This window comes from Ochotona princeps, chromosome 13 (assembly GCF_030435755.1).
Source record: "Ochotona princeps isolate mOchPri1 chromosome 13, mOchPri1.hap1, whole genome shotgun sequence".
NCBI classification, from domain to species: domain Eukaryota; kingdom Metazoa; phylum Chordata; class Mammalia; order Lagomorpha; family Ochotonidae; genus Ochotona; species Ochotona princeps.
In genome coordinates, this window is record NC_080844.1 from 34782865 (window position 1) to 34806331 (window position 23467).

Sequence of the window (23467 nt, forward strand, 5' to 3'; positions counted from 1 at the left end):
CATCTCTGTCTCTGTAACTCTGCTTTTCAAATAAATAAGTCTTTAAAAACAATCTTTTGGGATGAAAATACTAAACCAGTAAAGTAGGAGATGGTTATCATTATCCATATATATATTATGTAATACATATTATCTTATTTTATTGCAAAATCAGATATACAGAGAGGAAGAGAGACATAGGGGAAGAGCTTCCATCCATTGATTCACTCCCCAAGTGGATGCAATAGCCGGGGCTGAGCCAATCTGAAGCCAGGAGCCAGGAGATTGTTCCATGTCTCCCATGCAGGTACAGGGTCCCAAGGTTTTGGGCCATTCTCAACTGCTTTCCCAGGCCACAAGTAGGGAGCTGATGGGAAGCAGGGCTTCTGGGATTAGATCCAGTGTCCATAAGGGATCCTGGTGTGTTCAAGGTGAGGACTTCAGCCACTAAGCTACCACACTGGGTTCATTATCCCTATATTTGACCTACTGAAGATTGTAGCTTCAGAAATCAACCAACAGAAATAAATGTTGAAAATTAACTGACAAAGTGAACTTAATTTTTCAGATAACTGCGTAACAACAAAAATTAAGAGATTTTACCAAAGATAACTCACATTTATAATTAATATGAAAATATATCGTGGTAAATTTTAAGATCTCCTTTTCATTTCAAGTTGGATTGTATAAATAACTTCTACTGTTCCGTATCATAGTCAGTTAATTATGGCTGTTCATAATTAATTAAATACTTCAAAATATAGGTTAGTGATGTTGCATAGTGGATAATGCCACTGCCTGTGACTTTGTTATCCCCTATGGGCACCTGTTGTGTCCCAGCTGCTTTATTTACAATACAGCTTCCAGGTAACAGCTTGGGAAATTGAGCAGATGATGCCCAAGTGTTTTGGTCCTTGTCACCGACATGGGAGATGCAGAAGAGTCTGACTCCTGGCTTCAGTATGGCCACACCTGTCTACTGCGGCCAACTGGGGGATTAATCAGTGGATGGAAGATTTCTCTGTCTTTCTCTCTTCTTCTGTAACTCTGACTTCCAGACAAACAAATAAATAAATCTTCAGAACAATACTTCAAAACAACTGTTAGAGTTTGTGTTCACAACGTGAATAAATAATGACTGAGGTGATGTATATGGTAGTTAACCTGATAGATGACTACACATTGTATGCATGTATTGTAATGTCACATTGTGCTCTATACATATGAAGCATTACTATGTCCCAACTAAAAAGTAAATGTTAGAAAACACACAGATGTACAATAAACTGTTTAAGTCATTCCAGCTACCAAAAATCTGCGAATATCTAGAAATACATTTAAGAACATGGCTATATCTCTAGTGAAAAAGCACTAAAACTTTATTAAAGGAAAAATCAAAACCACTACAATAATCATATATAAGACCTACACTCGGAAACATCATTCCCAAGTATTTCTGAGGGAGGGGTTTTAATGATTTTCTCTCAAAATCCAGCAAGTCACAAAGTCTGACAAAAATCCATTAGAAAATTGTGCCTGAATTGTTATATGTTTGCTTTGATGCCCAACCTAGCAGTCTTCAATCTGGCATCATCCTTATTAGCTGTTAGCACATCTGAATGATGTCTGTTATGGTTGGCAAAATGTGAAGCAGTCAGATGCTGCACAGAACCTGTATGGCAAACATACGTAAAAGTTCATTTGGAGATATAGTGGGCAACCTAAGAAATGAAGGTAACAAAGAGGAATTCTTATTAAGTCAGGGTAAGAGGGGATGAGAGGTGAATGGATGCCTTGCGTTGTGGGAATATTGTGCTAAATTTATAAATTGCAGAAATTCTTCTAAATAAACTTCTCAAAATCCTGGAATTTCTGTATTGGCCAGGGAAATTTTCTTTACAGAGGTGCAGAAATCCACATTGTAATAAAAATGATTCTGACACATAAGACAGTATGGAGAGACAAGTGTATGTAGTATGTATGTATATACATATAAGTGTATATATGTTTGTACATTTTGTACTGGTTTCTGTGAACAACCCTGATGGATGGATGCAGAAACTGAAAAACCCTACGACAAGATGAGGTTTGAGTCCAAAACCAAAGTTTTACCAAAGACATTTCTTTCTCCATAACTCTGCCTTTCAAATAAATAAAAAAATCTTTTTTAAAATAAAAAAGATTTACTTATTTTTATTGGAAAGTCAGATTTTACAGAGAGAAGAAGAGACAGAGAGAAAGATCTCCCATCCACTGGTTCACTCCCCAAGTTGCCACAATGTCCAGACCTGAGATGATCTGAAGCCAGGACCTTCTTCTGGGTCTCCCAAGCAGGTACAGACCCAAGGCTTTGGGCCATCCTCGACTGCTTTCCAAGGCCACAAGCAGGGAGCTGGAAGTGAAGTGGAGCAGACGGAATACAAACCAATTTGTATATGGGATTCCTGTGCTATGCTCTGGGTGCCAAATAAACAAATTTTAACAAAACAAAAAACAAAAGCAAAAAAAAAAAAAATCCAAAAACTCTACCAGTACCTATAAAAATAAAAACTCAAGGGTTTTTTTTCACAGCATTATTTAGCAATAGTAAAAAGTTGGCCACAACTTAAATGTTCAAAAATAGGGACATGGTGAAATTATATTTCTTGCACATTTTGAATGCTATATAGCTATTAAAAGTCATATTTCTAAAGATGTTTAATGGCATGAAACATGTTCTTAATATAATAAAGTTAAGTTGAAAATAGAAAATACTATAGGTGTGTGAATTTCATGCCATTAAATAATTTCAGTAGAAAATTTGTGTGAGAAAAAAACTGAACACACATAAAAACATATATGAACCAAAAAACCTGAAAGAGAATATTAAAATGCTAATAGTATTTATCTCTAAGAACTGGAATTTTACACAAATTTAGTAGCTTTCTTTGCAGCTTTCTCTATAATACAGAAGACTGATATCTGATAAGGAAAAAAGTATGAAAATTGGAAAATTTATAAAGTAGAAAATGACTTAAATCTGCAATAAATTTGTAAAAGTGAGCCAGGAAAAGACAAGAGCCATATTGTTTTCAAAGTGATGAGGGAAGTCATTGCGGTTTTGGGTGGGGTGGGGTGGGGGTTGGTGTACAACTCAGCGTTTGGGGACAGGAAGGAAGAGCTGCTAACCAAGCCACTAAGTGGTTATGATGTGGGGATGTGTGGGGAAAGGGCTGGTGAGGTAGTGGACAGAGAGAATGCAGAACTGTGTTGAGTGGAAGAATTCAGGGTGTGTACGTGTGTGTGTGCTATACATATAACCCATACACAGCACTCTAAGAATCAATCAAGAGAAAAGCACAAAAAAATGGAGAGAAATTTGGTATCCCAACTAAATATACATGTCTTGGTTTCGTATTCAGTTCTATCCTTGACTAAAATTTCCACAAGTTGTATTCAGAACTAACTATTGCCATCTTGTCTCTATTTCCCAATTGGTATATTAAAGAGAGTGGTACTTCTTGTTTCTTACTGATCTCAGAAAATGGTAGCGACTTAGAAGACACGGAAGTTTTTTTTTTTTTTTTAAAAGATTTTATTATTATTGGAAAGCCAGATATACAGAGAGGAGGAGAGACAGAGAGGAAGATCTTCAATCTGATGATTCACTCCCCAAGTGAGCTGCAACGGGCCGGTACGCGCCGATCCGAAGCCGGGACCAGGAACCTCTTCCGGGTCTCCCACGCGACTGCAGTGTCCCAAAGCTTTGGGCCGTCCTCAACTGCTTTCCCAGGCCACAAGCAGGGAGCTGGATGGGAAGTGGAGCTGCCGGGATTAGAACCGGCGCCCAAATGGGATCCCGGGGCTTTCAAGTGAGGACTTTAGCCGCTAGGCCACGCCGCTGGGCCCGAAGACACGGAAGTTTTCCATGTTGCTCGGTAGTATATGATATCATTACCATCATCAAAAACTTTTCCCTATTTCTAACTTAAAAATGTTAGCTTTTTTTATGTCTAGCAGTGTTCCCTATCGTTAGTGGTCTTCAAGCTAATCATATGGCAAAGAATAATGTTGAGCTAGCCACAAGCAAGAGTAACTGCCACACAGTTGTTAGCTTCTCAGTAGGACACAATCTTGTGAAAATGTACATTTTCAGCCTTATCTCTGAGTGAATGAACACTGACTTTGGTCTGACTAATTTAATCACTGACCTGGAACACGCACCCATCTCTAGGCTTACTCATTCTGGAACGTCTGCCCTCCTGCTTGTCCAATCACACATTCTTCTTCCTTTGAGGGCTCTGCAGACTCCTTTTACCCATCCAGGATGACCTCCTCCTTCTAAGAATCTGAACAGCACATGGTCTTTTTTACATGTGCGTGTGTGATTTAGTTTTATGATGGGTTCTTAGTCTAGTATATGCTATGAATTTACCTCTCTCTCCATGGCAGTTGATATCTTACTAGATGCTAAGTCTTTTATGTTTAACAAGATTGAAAACAGGATTATCTTCACTTAAAATGAAAAAAAAAAAAGAAGACTTGTAGTCCGCTAAGTGTCTTATTAAAACCATGTGGCTATGTATCCAGCTGTAAATCTAGGGTTCTGTAGCTGAGGACAAATTGCAATAAGATATTGGGGGACATCTAGGAGCATTTTTCATAGACAAGAGAAAAATGCAAAATTATCATGTTATTAAAGGACAAATGTGGTAAGTTATGTGAAAGACTAACAATAAATACAGATAGCTCATGTCAGGGCTTTCCATTGAGAAGTGGGTCTTCAAGTTGCTTTAGTGTTTATTAAAACATTACCATATGGGCCCAGCATGGTAGCCTTGTGGCTAAAGTCCTAGCTTGCATATGCTGAGATCCCATATGGACCCTGGTTCTAATCCTGGAGACCCCACTTCCCATCCAGCTCCCTGCTTGTAGCCTGGGAAAACAGCTGAGGATGGCCCAAGACCTTGGGACTCAGCACCCCGTGGGAGATCTGGAAAAGGCTCCTGGCTCCTGGGCTTCCGATTGGCTCAGCTCCAGCCATTGTGGTCACTTGGTGAGTAAACCAGCAGATGGAAGATCTTCCTCTCTCCTCCTCCTTTCTATATATCTGACTTTCCAATAAAAATAAATAAATCTTTAAAACATTACCATAAACTTAGTGGCTTATAACAATAATCAGTTAATATGTCACAACTGTCAATAGTGGATGTCTTAAATAGTTTGTCTAGGTTCTCAGGTCAGTTTTGCAGGCTGAAATCAAAGTGTTCCACTGGACTAACTTTTCACCCAGAGGAACTGGGGAAAATGCTGTTTCCAAAACCTTTCTTGTTGACAGAATTGAGTATCTTGTAGCTGTGGGACCAAAATCCTTGCTTTGTTGCTGATGGTCTGCCATTCTCAACTTGCAGAGGTTGCTCATATTCTTTTTTTCTAAATGTTTTTATTTCACTCCTTTGAAAGGCAAAATTAGAGGGGGGAGCAAGATAGAAGGAGAAAGATTTTCCATTTGCCGATTCACTCCCCAAAAGGCTTCAACAGCCAGGGCTAGGTCAGATGGAAGCCTGGAGGGAGGAGCTTCATCTGGGCCTCCCACGTGGGTGCAGGGACCCAAGCTCTTGGGTCATTTTCTGTCACTTTCCCAGCTGTATTAGCAGGGAACTGGATTGGGAGTAGAACAGCCACGACTTGACCCGGTGCCCACATGGGATGCCAAGGTTGTAGGACTTTGCTTGCTGTGTCACAATGCTGGCCTTCCAATATTCTTCAACATGCAGCCTGCTACATGTTACAGTTATTTATGCTACATGCTACAAGTTATTTACTTCTTTGTTTGTTTGAGACTCAAGAGACATGGAGAGAGCAAACTTCCATCCATTTCCCAAGCAGGAAGCTGAATTCAGGTCTCCCAAGGAAGTAGGCACCCAGCTACATGAGTCATTGTTGTTACCTCCCAGGGTCTACATTAGCAAAACGTTGAAGCCAGAAACCAGAGTTGGGTATTGAACCCAGGACATCTGAGAAGGGATGTGGGCATCTAGCCTGGGATCTTGACAACCAGGCCAGACATCTGCCCAAGCTATCATTTTTAATACAGCAACAGCTCTTCAAATATTTCTTATAATTTCAATTTTTTTTAAGATTTATTCTTTACTTAAAAAGTTCAGGAACAGGGGAGTTAACCAGCAGATGGGTGACCTTTCTCTCTGGATTTCCTCTGTATAAATCTGCCTTTGAATAAAAATAGAAAACAAAACAACAACAAAAACCAAAAGCTGAGTGACAGAGGGAGAGAGAAGGAGGGGATGGGATAGGATGGAGAAAGGAGAGAGAGAATTGTCCATCCATAGGTTCATTCTCCAAATGGTTGCAACAGCATGCTGGGTCCGATCAAAGTCAGGAGCCCAGAACTCCATCAGAGTCTCACACGGGATGGCAGAAATGTATGTTCTTGGACCATCTTCTGCTGCTTAGGAGGAAGCTGGATTGACAGCTGATAAGGCTTGATTCAATCTGGTACTCTCATAGAGGATACCACTGGTGCAAGTGGTGGCTCAACCTACTACATCACAACACAATATTTGTTTTCATATTTTGACCTTTTTTCCTAATTTTTGTATGAATACCTTGTTTTTACCCTTGTTTTTATATGCTGCTATCTCAGCTCAGGATGCTCTAACAAAATACCACAGTCTCGGTGATTTATAGATGTTTACTTTTAGGTATGGAAGCCAGAAACTCCAAGACTGATTGATGGCGAATTTACATTCCAGTGATGGTCACTTGCTGGTATGCAGACAGCTATGGTGTCTGTGTGTGCTGACACATTCATTGGCACATGTTTTTAAAGTTGAAAATAGTTCTCTTTCTCTTATCATCGGGCACTAAACAGGAGGGTCCCACTCTTATGACCTAACCCAAATCTAATTACCTTCCAAAGGCTCTGACTCTTAATATTATCATACTGAGAGTTAGGAGTTCAACATATGAGTAAATTTGTATATATAATTAAAAATTTCTTGTTTGTGAATAGTCAGAGAGAAACAAAGAGAGAGGTTGTTCCTATCAGTTCATTTCCCAGAAGCCTGCAATAGCTGCAGTTGGGCTAGGGTTGAAACCAGGAACCAGGAGCTCAATTTAATTCTCACTGTGGGTGGTAAAGGTCCAACCACCGGAGCCATCTCATGCTGCCTCCCAGGATCTGCTTAAGACCAGAGCTAGGAATCAAACTCAGGCACTCCAACAGGGGAGGTGGGCATTTTAACTGGCATCTTAATCAACAGGCCAAAAGCAACTCCAAATGTACTCATGTGATGCTTAATGTTTTAATGCTTAAAAAATATATAGATGAATTTATGGTTGCCTTGTATTCAATATTACATCATAAACTCTTTAAAAAAGATTTATCTATATTTTTTATTGAAAAGTCAGAAACAAAGAGAAAAGAAAGAGAGGAAGATCTTCCATCTGATGATTCACTCCCCAAGTAGCCACAACGATCAGCCAGAGCTGAGCCAATCTGAAGTTAGGAGTCAGGAACTTCTTCTGGGTCTCTCACGTGGACGCAGGGTCCCAAGGTTTTGGACCATTCTTGACTGTTTTCCCAGGCCACAAGCAGGGAGCTGGATGGGAAGCAGGGTGGCCAGGACATGAACTGGCAACCATATGGGATCCTGGGTGTGCAAGGGGAGGACTTTATCTACTAGGCTACCGCATTGGGCCCATAAACATTTTCTTTGATCATTCCTGTCTTAATACCATTTCAAAGATCCTAGTTAACAATGACTGACTGTTGCTTATGGGATCATTTCCAGTTACTCTCAATCTAAGGTCATATTATGGGTCTCTCAGGACATAAGTCTTCTCCATACAATAGATTACGTATCCTTAGCAAAGACCTATGGAGGTGCAGCTACCTAGCATTTTCCAGGGCAAGTGCATATGTTGCTCATGATGGTGCTGACTTCAGGGTCCCAGGAATATGTCTGATAGGGACCCATGCTCCTGGTAGCATAGCGGGTAGCTAAGATTTCTAATTTGCTTCTTTTCTCAGTTTTGCAGTCTCAAGTGTAGCGTCTGGTGGCTGCAAATGATTTAGCCTCTGGGGCAGGTAGAAAAAGCAGAGGTCAGAAAGAAGTTGGAATAAGTGATAACTTTCATCTTTGACACTCCGTTACCAGCTGGGAAAAGCTCTCTACTCATGTGCTAAGACTCAGCCTACCTGGATAGCTCGCAATACATTAAGTTCAATTGCACTGCTTGATCTAATCATGTAGTAGATGATTATTTTCACAGTACTGAGGATTATACTGAGTGTGTACATGGGGAAAGGAAAACACTGGGGAATATTTCTTTTCTACCTAAAATGCTCGTAATGCTTACCTAAGTTTACCCATGGATTTCAAAATTTGCTAGGGCCCAATGTAGTATTCTAACGGCTAAAGTGCTCACCTTGCATGCACCAGGATCCCATATGGGTGCCAATTTGTGTCCTGGCTGCTCCACTTCCCATCCAGCTCCGTACTTGTAGTCTAGGAAAGCAGTGGAGGATGGTCTAAAACCTTGGGACTCTGCACCTGCATGGGAGACCAGGAATAGGTTCCTGGCTCCTGGTTTCATATCAGCTCAGCTCTGACCATTGCGGCCATTTGGGGAGTGAACCAGCGAATGGAAGATCTTCCTCTCTGTCTCTCCTCCTCTCTGTAAATCTGACTTTGTAATAAAAATAAATATTTTCAGAAAGAGGAAAAAACCAATATTCCTAGCTTTCTTTAAAAATTATTTTTTAAATTAAAATATTTCTTTCAAGAAAGACAAAAAGAAAAAGAAAGGGACTTTTCATCTGCTATTCACTCCCCAATGCCTGCAACAGCCATGCGCCTAGAGCATCCTTCAAGTCTCCCATGTAAATAACTGGGGCCCAAGCCCTTGGGTCATCTCGGGCTGCATTCCCAGTTCCATTAGCAGGGAGTTATATCAGAAGTAAGTCAGCTGGACTCAAACTGCTGCCCATTTGGGATACTGGCGTTGCACCAGAGACTTAACTTGCTGTACCACAACGCTGGTCTCCCAAATAGCAATTTTTAAAAACAAGAACATGAAATACACTTTAGATTGAGATGCATGGTAATAATCCGTGCTCACTGAACTACCAGAAACAAAACTAAGTCCTTTCCATCTGATGTGGGAAATAAGAATGTTTATATTTGAATTATAAACTAGCACTTAACTTACATTTATGATATAAAGTGTTTGGGCCCAGCGGCGTGGCCTAGCGGCTAAAGTCCTCGCCTTGAACGCCCGGGATCCCATATGGGCGCCACTTTTAATCCCGGTAGCTCCTCTTCCCATCCAGCTCCCTGCTTGTGGGCTGGGAAGGCAGTCTAGGACGGCCCAATGCATTGGGACCCTGCACCCGCGTGGGAGACCTGGAAGAGGTTCCTGGTTCCCGGCATCGGATCGGCGTGTACCGGCCCGTTGCGGCTCACTTGGGGAGTGAATCATCGGACGGAAGATCTTTCTCTCTGTCTCTCCTCCTCTCTGTATATCTGGCTTTCCAATAATAATAAATATTTTAAAAAAATGATATAAAGTGTTTTAGGAAAAATTTCCTCTGTGTTCAAAATGAAACTGATAAGAACAGATACTACACTTGATCTTAGCAAAAAGGTCAAGAAGTGTTTTGGTGTTCAAATTAAATACAAATTGTTTTCCACATCAGCAATTATAAATGGCAATGTGAAGTGTACAAGTAATTTTCATTAAATACAGTTATTAAAAATATGTATGAAATAGTGAAAGTCTTTTTTAAATTATTATTTTTCATGATACGGTTCCATAGGAACAGGGATTCACCCTTATACCCCCATACCCCCACTGTTTTCCCCCATATTATTACAATAGTATAGCCCTTTAGCAACAGTCACAAGTCTAAAACTCTACTATTTAAGTGTGTCATGGCATTATAAGTATAGACAATGGTAGAAAGTCTAGTATCCTATTCTCAAGAAAATTTTGAAAGTCTTAAGTTTCATTTCACAACGTTAGGTTGATCTTTTTGGGTTATTTTCACTAACATTAAAAAGAAAACATTTTTCTGTTGATACAAATTTCTTCAAGTAATCACAACAAAATCTTTTATAGGGCCCAGCGGCGTGGCCTAGCGGCTAAAGTCCTTGCCTTGAACAAACCAGGATCCCATATGGGTGCCGGTTCGAATCCCAGCAGCTCCACTTCCCCTCCAGCTCCTTGCTTGTGGCCTGGGAAAGCAGTAGAGGATAGCCCAGAGTTTTGGGATCCTGCACTCGTGTGGGAGACCTGGAGGAAGTTCCTGGCTCCTGGCTTTGGATCAGCACAGCACCAGTCGTTGTGCTCACTTGGGGAGTGAATCATCGGATGGAAGATCCTCTCTATCTCTTCTCTGCTCTATATATCTGACTGTGTAATAAAAATAAATAAATATTAAATAAAAAAACAACAAAATCTTTTATAACGGAAAAACAAATTCACATGGAACACTCACAATATTTAGGAATTATATCCCACAGACGGGACCAAGTCTGCTGTACATACTGGCAAGAACGGGAACCAGGGCAGGGGGCAGGCTGGTGGGAGTTATTGCAGGTCACTCCGACTAGGCTGCAGCTCCCACTGGTATACTTGAAGACTGAGTGTGTGGTGGGCAGGATTGGGCTGACCTGCAACACCCATTGATTTGTGTAAAAGACAGGGCTGGAGACAGAACTGACCCAGCAATTGCAACCACCATCATGTGCATAAGTTGATTGGGACAACAGACTGTGCTGGACCCTGTATTGGCAAGCACATACAAAAATCATGTCTGGGATCACCTCAGTTGAAGTTTCTTTGAGGATCCCCTTGACTGAATTGCTGGACTCAGAACCCCAACCATAGAGAGAGTTGCAGGTTCCATGGTCTGACCATGGAGTGCATGTGTCAGAGCTGGGCCTTCTCAGTGGCTTAGACAGAGCAGTGGACAGCATATCCATGTGCACATGGAGGATATATGGCAGTACACTGGAGTCCGCAGAGGACACCTGGTACCAAAACAGAGGACAGAGGACAGAACAAATTGATCAATTACCCCAGCCAAGTGTTGGCAGTGAAAATCTGGGCAAATGGAAACTCTAAGGTGGACTATGTCAACCAGTGGATTCTGGAGAGATTTCATCATGCTTGGAGTGGCGAGATCTGCAGTTATTCAGATCTACTGAAATACTGAAATCTTTTGAGCAGGACTCTCACAGTATGCCCCACATCAGGGGTCCTGGGGTGGTATCTGATGATTGTCATCCATCCCAGGGTGCAGAGGTGTTTGGGAGGCTGGGTGTGGCTTCTCTTCTTGTCTCCCCCCTTCCCCAGTTACAGGAAGAAAAAAAAGAGAGAATGTGAAAATGATGATCTCACCTACCTTCCTGTAGCCCTTGACCCTTATCACCCTAATCAACTGTATAAAAATCATCAAAAATCAAAATAATTAAAAAAAGAACTATATCCCAGAAAGGGATATTCACTGTGAAACAAAAAAATTATCTTTATCACCACTATTATTTACATATAATCTTTATTTCACATCATTTATATAAAAATTAGCATCATATTCTGACAGGTAGAAAAGAAAAAAAGTTTTTTGTCTTCTAAATCTCATCAAGTAAACTAATAATTAGGCTTCTTTAACATTATATGAATGCACCACCCACAAATTTTAAATTACTTATTTACTTATTTTTATTATTTTTTGAAAGCATAAAGAAAGAGAGAGAAAGAGAGATGAAGACACAGATCTTTCATCCCTGGTTCCTTCTCAAACACTGCACCAACCAATGCTTGGCCAGACAGAACTCAGGATTCAACCCAGGCCTCCCAAATGGATGACAAATACTTGAGTTGTCACCTGCTATTTCCAAAATGCATGTGTAGTGGGAAGCTGGAATTGAAAGTGACATTAGTACTGGAACCTAGGCACTAAGTGCATGGGCATCAGCAGCTAAGGAGGCTCAGTCTTATAGTACACTCCATGGCCAGACCACATATCTTGTGATTTTCCCTGTGGCCAGGGTTTGAGTCCAGCTGTCTAGTTGGGGAGTCCTCAAGAAACCTTGTCCGGGAAGACCTCAGAGTTGACTCTTGTGTGTACCAGCTAGTACAGGGTCAGGTTCAGTCTGTCACTTGTATCAGCCAATGCACATACTGGTGGATACAGCTGACTGGTCAGTTCTGCCCCAGCCCCATTTTTCATATGAACTGGTAGGTGCTGTGACCCAGCGTAGTCTAGCCTGTAACAGATGCAGCCCTCATACACACCAGAGGGTGCCGTAGCCTAGTTGGGATAACACCCAATAACCTTCACTAGGCCCACCTCTAACCCTAGGTTTTGTCATGCCAGCCTAGCCCTTCGGGCATCCTAGCCAGCTCTTGTGCATAACCATTGATGCTGTGGCTTAGTTCAGCCTGACCAACTGTTAGACACAACCCACATGTATACTGCATAGTGACAGGTGCTGCCACCTTGCCCAGCCTGGCCTGCTCTAGTCCTTAACAATTTTATCTTGAAACAAGACTATAGTGGGGATGTCCAATGGGACAATGATTGCATTGGGGCTTGCCATCTGTTTATGCTTGGATCTATCTTTTGCCACTGACTTAGGCTGAGTTTTCAACTGCCTGATCCCTCGTCCTGTGGTCCCCTGGCTTTGCCCAGGTTCCTCCATGCTGCCCTGCTCTCTAACCACTGCTGCCCTGGGCTCTATCTTATTCAGGGCTTTTTATGCACTCCCTACAGGGCCTAGGGGTGAAGTATGGAGGTGGTCATCCCCGGTCAGGGCTATCAGTACAATGGTGTGTTTGACAGTGGACTTGGCATAGCAAGCTTTTTGCTCATGAATCTGGTGGAAACTGTAACATTTTAGAGGTCACGTATCTGCAGTGGAGGAGGTGGGTCTGTGGGAAGCAGAAAAGTCTGGTTTGGCTTCCTTCCCCCTTGCTGGAGAACAGCGGGAAGCAGATCCTGGAAGCTATTGGGTTGCATGGGTCCACAAGTTCCTGTGCAAGTCTGTACTTATCACATAAGTACCACCTGTGCACGGGATGTGAGATTAATTAGAAGATAAAAAACACCATGACAGGTTTAGAAAAATCACTGAAGAAAGGAAGAAGCTTTTGTCCTACTATTTTTAAATCTTTCTCTCTGTTTCTATTTTTCTCTGTAGATCTCCCTTTCCAATAAAAATAAATAAATCTTTTTAAAAATTGCACAGGTCCAACAGATTAGCTTCTTGGCAAAACATGGGCCATTGGGAAATATTTTCACTAGTTTTGAGGATGTTTTACTTGAAACCCTAATGAAAATGTTGGGCAAAAGAGAATTTGAGGTGAAGAAGATACTGGAGATATCTTTTTCTTCCCTAAAGATTTATTTATTTATTTTTATTGGAAAGTCAGATTTACAGAGAGAAGGAGAGACAAAGATCCATCCACTGGTTCACTCCCTAAGCGGCCGCAGCAGCCAGAGCTGAGTTGATCCGAAGTCAGGAGCCAGGAGCTTCTCCCTGGTCTCTCACATGGGTGCAGGGTCCCAAGGCTTTGGCTCGTCCTCTACTGCTTTCCTAGGCCACAAGCAGTGAGCTGGGTGCCCAGAGGGGATTCCAGTGGTTGCAAGGCAAGGACTTAACCACTAGGATACTGTGTCAGGCCCCCTGAGGATGTCTTAATTCAAGCATGGTGTGAGATCAGCTAATTTGGTCTTCCAAATGTAAAATGTACATACACTTGTACGCATCTGTCCCAGATAAATACAACAAAGAGAAAAATACAATGCTGTTCACATAGAATTTTTTTTAAGATTTGTCGATTTTGTTTCTCTCTCCAGTCAACTAAAAATTTTAAAGCATTTATTTGAAAAGCAGAGATAAGGATGGAGAGTGGAAAGACAGAAACAGAGAGAGCTCTTCCATCCCCTGGTCCACTCCCTAAAGGCCCAAACCTACTTAGCTGGTCCAGGCAGAAGCAAGGAGCCTCAAACTTCATCTAGGACTCCCGTATGGGTGGCAAGAACCTGGAGTACTTAAGCCATCACCTGCTGCCTTCAGGAAATGGGAACTGAGCACTTTTATATAGGATGTGGACTTTTCCAAGTGATGCCTGAAGTACTGCTGTAGAGACCTGCTCCTAGATTTAAAATGTTTCTTTCTTTTTTTCACACACACAAAAAATCATTTTTTAAAAACGTTCATTAGAGGAGATGGAGATTGCAGAACCAAGTGGGCCTCTGGTAGTGATAAAGAGGGTAGGGGCTGTGGAAGAGGATGAGGCGCTCTGTGTTGTCAGACTACATTAGTGGCAAGAATGAACTTTTAACAGTGAAAAATGGAATGCAATCTAAGCCTGTTAGCTGGAAATGGGTCATATAAACTGTTCTATTCCGTGGCATGGAATACCACACAGTCATTAAAAAGAATGAGGTCAGTTTATGTGCAGCAACAAAGATAACCATGAGGTAAGTAATTAAGGGGGAAAATACCTAGTTGCCAGGACACGTTAGAGCTCCCTGACTTAGAAAGTGCACAGGTGTAAGTAAATGTAGACAGGCCCACGTAGGTTACACACCCAGCTGTTAGCTGTGGCTACTTGTAAGAGCAGTGGGTGGAGTCGGTGGAAATCAACGGGCACTCACATTTCTCGGAGCACTTCTGCCGTTGTCATCTTTTTACCACAAACGTTTCCATCTGTCACTGAGAGAACACGGGAGGACTATTTTCTCGGTCTCGTGAGGAGGAAAAAGTTGGGGAGGGGGTGGGGTGATCTTTAGTCTCCTCAGACCCTGGAGCCGCCTGGAGAGGTGAGGAGATCCCGCCCAGCTGAGGTGATTCTGCAGAGGGGCGGAGCTCTGCGGACCCGAGGCGGGAGGCGGCCCGGGGAGGCGGGGCCCCCCGACTCGAGCCGCACGCTCCGTTCCCACCATGCCCTTATAAGGAGCGCCCGGCGTTAAGGGCTCGGGAATCCGGTCTCAATCCCGACGGCGCAGCCCCAGTCCCAAACCCCTCCCGAGGGAATGGGGGCGGGGCGGGACCGCGGCGGCGCGGCGGCAAGGCGGAGCGTCTCGAGGAGAGGCCAATAGGAAAGGCGTCCACAGTCGGAGCGCCACTGTCATTGGGCGCGGGGACGCGAGGGGGCGGGGCGCCCGTGAGGCTGGTTACGCTGAGGGAAGCCCCGACTCGGCAGTCGCGGCTGTGAGTCGGTCTGTCCGCCGGAGGCCATCCCCGCCGATTCTAGTTCTCTGTGGCCCCGCGGTTCGCCGCCCCTCTCGCCGCCAAGATGCCGGTGTTTCACACGCGCACGATCGAGAGCATCCTGGAGCCGGTGGCACAGCAAATCTCGCACCTGGTGATCATGCACGAGGAGGGCGAGGTGGACGGCAAAGCCATTCCTGACCTCACCGCGCCCGTGGCCGCTGTACAGGCGGCCGTCAGCAACCTCGTCCGGGTGAGCGCACTGGGCCTGGGGCGGGGGAGCCGTGGCGGGAGCAGGACTCGGGATCCCGGTCCGCCTTGCTTTTCCCTGTAGCGGGCTCGCTACCACACGCCGTGGTTTCCGATGCCGACTCCCCCGTTCTGTGACCTTGAACAAGTCCCCCTCCCGAACCGCTCCTGGCCTCAGTTTCCTCATCCGTGCAATGGGGACAGTTGGAATAAAACCTGCCTTGCGGGTCTGTGGTGCAGATTCAGTGAGGAGGGATATGTAAGGCGCTTAACACAGGTTCGGGTCAAAGAAATCCTGGTTGGGACGTCAGACTGGCCCTGACCCTCAGCCGGCTACCTTACGGTTGGCTCCTTTTTAAGGCCTCCCCATTCCGGCCTGGGGGTGGGGCGGCGGGCTCTCCCACGGATTCCCTTTCGTTTCTCCCAGGAATTCTTACTTGAAGCACGTTGCTTTCTCTCCTCTCGAATACTTCCCTTCTTACCCGCCCTCGCCTTACTGCCCACTCCTCTCTGCGTCGCCTCCTCCCCGCTCCTGGGCGTTTTACTTGTGTCCACCTCCCTGGCACTCTCACCTTGATGCAGCCCGTCAGAGGCTGGGGCCCCGTGTTCCCTGCGGCCTTTGGTTTTCTTCTGCCCTGTGGAGATGGCCACCAGCATTTACCTGCTGTCAGAAGGCTTCTTCTCACCCGGCCCTTTCAGACTCTACGGGGGTCCTCCTCTTTGGCCCCTCCTCCTGGCAGGAAGCAAGATGGAGCTGCTGGGAGAGGCCTGTGGAATCTGGGATCTGTCGCCCCTGTCGGAGAGAAGGCTGGGGCGGCCCCTCCCCAGCTCACAACTTTGCTGGTCGCCGACTGGCTCTGCAGACCCTTGTGGTCCGCAGCTGTGACTAATAATTGAAGTGATTCCGGGAGGAGTTGGAGCCTGCTTCTGAAATGGGATAAGAAGTGCTGAGGCCAGTCTGCTAACAGTCCCCTGCTTCATGTCACACTTGATGTCCTGGAGCGGGTGACTCAGGCTGCTGTTGCTTGTTAGCAGCAGCTTGGGGAAAAGTTCACGCTGCTCCCACTTGGCACTGTGTAAATAGTGTGAGTTGGGTGCCTGGGAGGTTGCAGACAACTGTGGGTCTGGGTGGGGCCGGAGTGACTTATCTGATTAGAGCACTTGGGCGCACTTGCAGGCACTTCAGCAACCGAAAGTCTTCCTCAGTCTTAAGGGGCCCCTGGACTGTTTCAAGCAGTTCAGGGGACACCTTTGACTAAATTCCTGATCTTTGGACAGATTCAGTAAGAATCTATCTGGAAAGGATACTGTGTTCATTCAGAATGTCTAGTTCTGGCTACACTGCTCCATGTTCTTTTTGTAACCAATTTTAATCTGAGACTCCAGAGTGCATTCTTATGTAGTGTTGTCTAACATGGGCTGCATTCCAGGCCTCCATTTTTCAACAAATGGGAAACAATGTAAAGAGACAAGGTAATTGTGTCCCTCCATGTAGTACTTCAGGAAATGAAATCTTAAAACCACATGTTGCACTTGGAACAGACCTAGTGTAGTCTAGGGGGTTGATATCTGGTTAGGCTATTAGAGGAAAGTTATTTATGAGCCTCCATGCCATGAATTAATCAGCATTGAATGTCTGCTGTATAGAGCGCGTTGTTAATAAATCAGTGGGTTCACAGCTCTGAGTATGCATGAGAATCACTAGTGGGCCCTTTTAGGAATAAAGATGTCTGGTTCCCAGCCTGGACTGAGGAGCTTTCCAGGGAATGGGACCAAGGCCTCTGCATTTTATTTTGATTTGATTTGATTTGATTTGATTTGATAGGGAGAGAGAGGAGAGAAGGACAGAGTGCATTCCCATCCCTTGGTTCACTTCCTTGCTTGCCTGGGCCTAGGCTAGGCCAGGGCTGAAGCTGGGAGTCTGGAACTTAGTATGCAGGTGGCAGGAACACAATGACTTGTGCCATCAGTCCTGCCTCCCAAGGGCCTTTGTTAGCAGGAATCTGGAGTCAGGAACAGGAGCTGGGTATTGAACCCAGACTTTCTGATGTGGGACATTAACATCTTTTTCCCCTTCTTTTAAATTAATTTAATTAATTTCTGTATTTATTTTTAGATTTATTTATTTGAAAGACATAGTTACCATCTTCCATCTACTGGTTCATTTTCCAAATCTCAACAATGACTGTAGCTGGGCCAGGCTGAAGCCAGGAGCCTGGAACTCTGGGTGTCCCATTTGGGTAGCAGGGGCCCAATTATTCGGGCTATTTGCTGCTAATTTCCCAAATGCATTAGTGGAGAGCTAGATTGGAAATGGAGCAGCCAGGACTCAAGCCAGCTGGAACTGGATCTGACGCCCATATAGGAAGCCAGCTTTATAGACCACAACATTGTTCCCTAGCTTTTGTGTTTTTAAGAAGCTCCATAGATAGTTGTGCTTCATACTCTTGGATAAGAAATTTTATTAGATAGTATAATGCAGATACAAAAGAAATAAGGCCTAGTAAGCTGTAAGCAATTAGGGTTACTTCCCAATACATACAAAAGAAGGTGGTAGATATGAATTAGCAGGAAGAAAGCAGGGAGGGTTGTGACGGAAGGTGCTTGTGAACTCCCTTTCCAGGTTTCAGTGGGCAGATAGTCTTGATTGCAGCTGGAGAGGCAAGTTGGACAGAGCAGAGAAATTGGTACAGGACATACAGGCTGTTTAACAGAGGACCTTATCCAACAAGATGAAAGTGGGAGGATCAGGATGGTATGTGAGGGAGAATGTGTGCATTGTATTCTGGGAAAGCCAGAGGACCTGGCCATTGTTTTGAATGCCAACTGTGGCTTTTAAATATATGGATCCTGTGCATGCCTAAAGGTCCCAGCTAGATTGTCTTTGTAGAGAAGAAGCCTTGTTTAATATTTCTTGGTATGAACCTCAGTTCCTACTCTCAGCATTGTTACACAGGATGCCTGGATAGATGTTGTTGAAGGAAACTAGGAAGGATGGGAACGGAAGGAAATGGAAGATTTAAGATTGGTCATGAAGAAATGGAAGTTCAGACTTTGGGTGTGGCAGAGAAAGTAGAGAAGTGATTAATCATAAGTGTATTCAGAGATAATAAAACTCGAAAGTAGAAATAAGTATAAGATAATAAAACTGATTTGGGGGTTTGTAATTTTGGGTTAAAACAAGTTGTAGATGGGTCCCTGCCATCCATGTGGGAGACCAGATGGAATTCTAGCTTCTGCCTGGGCCAGCCCAGGGTAATATTGGAGAATGAACCAGCAGATGAAAGATTTCTCTTTCATCTCTTTGCCTCTTAATAAAGTAATTAAAACTATTTCTAAAAAAGAAAATAATTGGTACAGTGTTCTATCAAGCTAATCCTCTGCCTGCAGTGCCAGCATTCCATAAGAACACTGGTTCTAGTCCTGGCTGCTCTACTTCTGATCCAGCTCCTTATTTATGGACTAAGAAAGCAGCAGAGGATGGCTCAAGTCCTTGGGCCCCTACCTCTACGTGGAAAGAAGCTCTGGGCTTTAGATCAGCACAGCTCCGATTATTATGGCCATTTAGGGAGTGAAACAGGGCATGTTGCTGCTGCTTCTTGTGTCTGTAAACCTGCCTTTTAGATAAACAATACTTAAATCTTAAAAAAAAAATGGGAAGAAAGGAAGCAAGAAAAAGAAAACGATAAAGATGTGGTAAGGAACTACCCAGGCATGAGTGGTGTTGTACTTCTAGTAAAGTTTCCAAATGCAATGCTGATATCCCATATGGGCACTGGTTTGTGTCCTAGATGCTCCACTTGTGGTCCAGCCACCTGCTAATGTGCCTCAGAAAGCAATGGAAGATGGGAGACCATAATAAAGCTATTGGCTTTGGAAAGTGAACCAGTGGATAAGATTCTGTTTATCTCTCTCTCTCTCTCTCTCTCTGTAGCTCTACCTTTGAAATAAATAAATCAACCTTAAAAAAATAAACTATCTAGGAAAAGAATCTGAGGGCTAAGTTTTGACTTTAAGGGCTTTTAAGGAGACAATATTTAGTTGTATTTTGTGTATACTTGCTAAGCAGAATAGTCTGCTCGCTCCATATTCACATTGTATACAGGTTGAATATGCGTTATGTGAAATGCTTGAGACCAGAAATGTCTCAGATTTTTTAAAATTTGAAATATTTGCATATGTATATTTTGGCAAGAGGACCAAATTCATAAATTTATGTTTCAGGTGTACTTTATACACACAGCCTGAGGTAATTTTAGATAGTATTTTTAGTGCATCTGTGTTTTAAATGTTACTCATTGTATGAGGTCAGGTATGGAATTTTCTACTTGTAGTGTCATGTCCACACTCAGAATGTTTGGATTTTGAAGCATTTCAGAGTTTGGCTTTTTGGAATGGGGATGCAAAACATGTATTAAAAGTGAATTATCACTTTTACTTCTCAGGGGGTAGAATGGGAATATTTATTTATATAGCCTTGTTTTAAATTTTTTTTTTTGTTTTATTTGAAAGTCAGAATTACATAGAGAGGGAGAAGAGCTCTGGTTCACTCTCCAAAAGGGCACTACAGCTAGACTGGGACAGTCCAAAGCCAGAACCCAGGAGCTTCTTGCAGGTCACTCACATGAGTGCAGAGATCCGAGGACTTGGGCATCCTCCGCTGCTTTTCTAGCCATCGGCAGGGGACTGGATTGGTGCCACAGGCTCAGGATTAGCTTGCCATGCCATGGTCTGGTCTCTCATGTCCTTATTTTCTACTTAAGATCCTGAACAGCATTATTTCTGTATTGGTTCTTTTGATCAAACTTCTCTCACGTAACATCGTGTTTTCAGGGTTCATTTGTGGTGTAGCACCTTCCTTTTTGTTGCTGAATAATATTCCATTGTATGAGTTAAAGCCATTTTAAGCACAGAAGGTGAGCCCATTGCAGTAATAAACAAGGGAGAGGAGGTAGCAAGGAGTCAGCTGGGAAGGAAAAATAGAAGAGCAGCATAAGAAGTTCTAGGAATGGTGGGACTCAAAAGATAAGTCTTTGCCCATCTGCTGGTACAATATAAATTTTTCCACTGAATTAAACCATAGAGATCTGTCAGCCTTCGATTGTGACTCTATAGTCATGTCAGTTTTATTAATGGGGCTTCAGATTTTTTGCCTTCCCCATTGCATCTGAAGGCGTGTGCTGTAACTACTCCTTGGGTTCATGAAATATTTATTTTGGGATTTTTTTATGGCCTTGACTTTTATGGGCCTTACCCATATATCAAATGCTTTTGTGACCAGCTCTGAACAGTTAACATCATTGTCTTCACTTTAAACTGATGGGAAAGGCTGCAATGCTCTTAAAAAGAGATCAGCAGGTAATCTTATCACTTGTAATGATCAGTGTTAACATCTGAAATTATTTTTGCTTTAGTTTATTTTGTTAGTGTTGTACTTGCTTCAGTTAAGTAACACCAACAAAATAAGTAATAGTTGGATGTTAGACTTGTAAGGGATATTTTCTATATTTTTTTATTTTAAAAATTAGCAAGTAATTACTGTAATAAAAGATTGAGTAAATAATAAGAACATTTATATAATTCTTTTTATTTTAAAAGCTATATTTATTTGAAAACCACAGTCACAAAGAGAGACAGATAGATCGAGAAAGAGAGAGGCCCTCCATTTACTGGTTCACTACCCAAATGCCCACAACAGCCAGGATTGGGCAAGCCCGAGGTCAGAAGCAGGAACTGTTTCTGACTTTCTCACCTCTGTGGGAGAAACTCTGGTACTCGATCCATTATCTGCTGCCTCCCAGGTGTGCCTTAGCAGATTGGAAGCAGAAGCAGGACTGTGATGAGGGGTGCAGACATCCCAAGTAGTGGCTTACCCTGTAACAACACAATCCCTACCCCATGTTTATATGATTCTTAAAATACTCTCCTATTGGTAGTCTCAGCATTTCTGTGGATAGATTTTACTGTTGTCCCCATTTTATAACTCTATGTAGAACTACACAGAGTTCAGACAAGTAAATTGCTCATAATGGCAAAGCAAGTTAGCCTGGCCTCAGAATCGATTCTCTTGTTTTTTCTAATCCACCATCCCAAATCCAGTTAGAGAAAATTTGCTAAATATTGGTAGAGGATTTCCACTTAGAAAGACATGCCCCAAGAATGCTATTAGTTAGAGAGTTTCCATTCTTTCTGGACCAAGCAACAGTATGCGTTGAGAACCTGGCTTTGGCATAGCCTATATGAAGGGTTTAAATGAGAAGAGTAATGGGGAGGTGGGCTTTTTCATAGCCACATTGAATTTCATGGTATTTATTTTTCTGAGAAATAAGAGTAGATACAGATCAGTCTAATAGTATTTATGCCTGCAAAACAGATAAAGCCTTTTGTACTAAATGTGATTGCTTAGTCTAAAGCCTTATTGGAACTAAATAGTGTTTAAACTAAATGTGTAGCTTCTTTGAGAAATAATGGAATTTCATCTGAAAATGTGCTTCCAGATCAAAAGAAGTAAAGAATAAGAGGTGAACTTTAATGTTTAATATATATTGTTTAAAGATTTCTTTCTTCCTTTCTATCTTTCCTTTCCTTTTCTTTTTTTCTTTTCTTTTCTTTTGAAAGGCAATTAGAGAGAGGGAGAGACACAGATAGGTCTTCTGCCTGCTGGTTCATTCCCTAAATGGCCACAATAGTCAGCGCTGGCCTAGGCTGAAGCCAGGAGCTTCTGGTTCTCCCTCATGGGTACAAGGCCCAAACACTTGGGCAGTCCTCTGTGGCTTTCCCAGGCACATGAGCAGAGACCTGGATTGGAAGAGAAGGATCTGGGAGTCATGGTTGCTTAAGTTGCAACGCTGTAACACCAGCCCCAGTAATATTTAATACTTACTTGTATGACTTAGAGAAGACTTTTGGAGATTATATGTATTTCTACAACTGTGTTTAAAGTTTCTATGGAACCTTGAATTACACGTTTATTTAACCTGTGCAAAGTTGGGGATGTTCTAAAACTGTTTTAAAAGTAGTGCTGATGCAATTCCAAATGGACAAAGTGTAGCTTAGTCAATGGCATTGTTCGTATATATTAATCATCGTAGCTGCCTTCTGAAAAGTAACCTGATAATTTAATATACTTATTTAATTATGGTCATTTATGTAGTTGTAAAATGCTTATGCTTTATTGTGTCATAATTGGGTGTTCATCCTTTTTATAGTCTTAAAATTCCCTGGTGCTTCACAGAACCTTGGGAGGGGAGTGGGTTGGGAACATCTTCGTTATCCACAGTCCCCTTAGCATGCATAATTCTTTTTTTTAAAAAAGACTCATTTATTTGTTCGAAAGTAACAGTTAAAAAGAGTCAGGGAGAGGAAGAGAGAAATCTTCCTTCCACTACTTCACTGCCCAGATGGCTGCAACAGCTTGGGCTGGGCTGGTTAGCGGCTTTACCTGCTACATTACCACAATGGCCTCTTAGCATGTGTATTTTCTGTTGGGACACTCATACGTGTTCAGTGTTAGTCTTATTCATTAGGTTGTAGGTCCTTTACCGGTAGGGACTATGTGTACTCTGCACTGCGAATTTTTAAAATGAAATCAACATGCCCAGGTTTGTTTTTTTTGTGTAAAATAGGAATTATTGTGTAACCAGTATTTCCTATCCTCAGTTTTCAAACATCTGATGTAGTCAAATTTGGATCACTATTGAATTTATAATTGATTTTGACTGAAAAAAAATAGGATATATATTTTCAGATGGAGGAATGGATGGCTAACTGCCCATTGTTTGAGATAACAGAAGTGTTGAGGCTATTTTGGGTTGTGGTTTCTCTGTTTCAGAATCATTTCAACTATGCAGGCCACTTACTAAATTCATAACGTGAGACTATGTTGTCTCCTATCTGAAAGTGGCATTTGGATTTTGCATTCCTTTTTTGGGAGTGTCTTTTTAAAAATGTAATGATTTAGGCCAGGTGTTGATATATTATTTAAATGTAACCACTGGTTAAAGGGTAGTCTC

At 42.7% G+C, this 23467-nt stretch overlaps 2 protein-coding genes and 1 non-coding gene across 15 annotated transcripts in view; 1 reads left to right on the forward strand and 2 right to left on the reverse strand.

Annotated features, from left to right (window-relative positions):
* The window catches only part of CAMK2G (calcium/calmodulin dependent protein kinase II gamma), a 166372-nt gene extending 150292 nt beyond the window's left edge, over window positions 1-16080 (reverse strand). For 9 of the 12 annotated variants that reach the window (XM_058671463.1, XM_058671460.1, XM_058671458.1 and 6 more), the window contains exon 1: window positions 14651-15030. The gene's annotated coding sequence lies outside the window, so the exon portion shown is untranslated. Of the gene's footprint in view, window positions 1-14650; window positions 15031-16027 lie in introns of those variants that run through there. The other 3 variants (XM_036495818.2, XM_004583494.3, XM_004583496.2) reach the window with 3 other exon arrangements.
* On the reverse strand, window positions 9449-9640 carry LOC118759508 (U2 spliceosomal RNA). Its single transcript, XR_009246576.1, has one exon. It is a non-coding gene; the product is annotated as a U2 spliceosomal RNA (small nuclear RNA).
* Window positions 15167-23467, forward strand: part of VCL (vinculin) — a 102389-nt gene continuing 94088 nt past the window's right edge. The window contains exon 1 of one of the 2 annotated variants that reach the window (XM_004583500.2): window positions 15167-15459. In XM_004583500.2, coding sequence (XP_004583557.1) covers window positions 15292-15459 — 168 coding nt within the window. In that variant the 5' untranslated portion in view covers window positions 15167-15291. The remainder of the gene's footprint in view (window positions 15460-23467) is intronic. The other variant, XM_004583501.3, reaches the window with a different exon arrangement.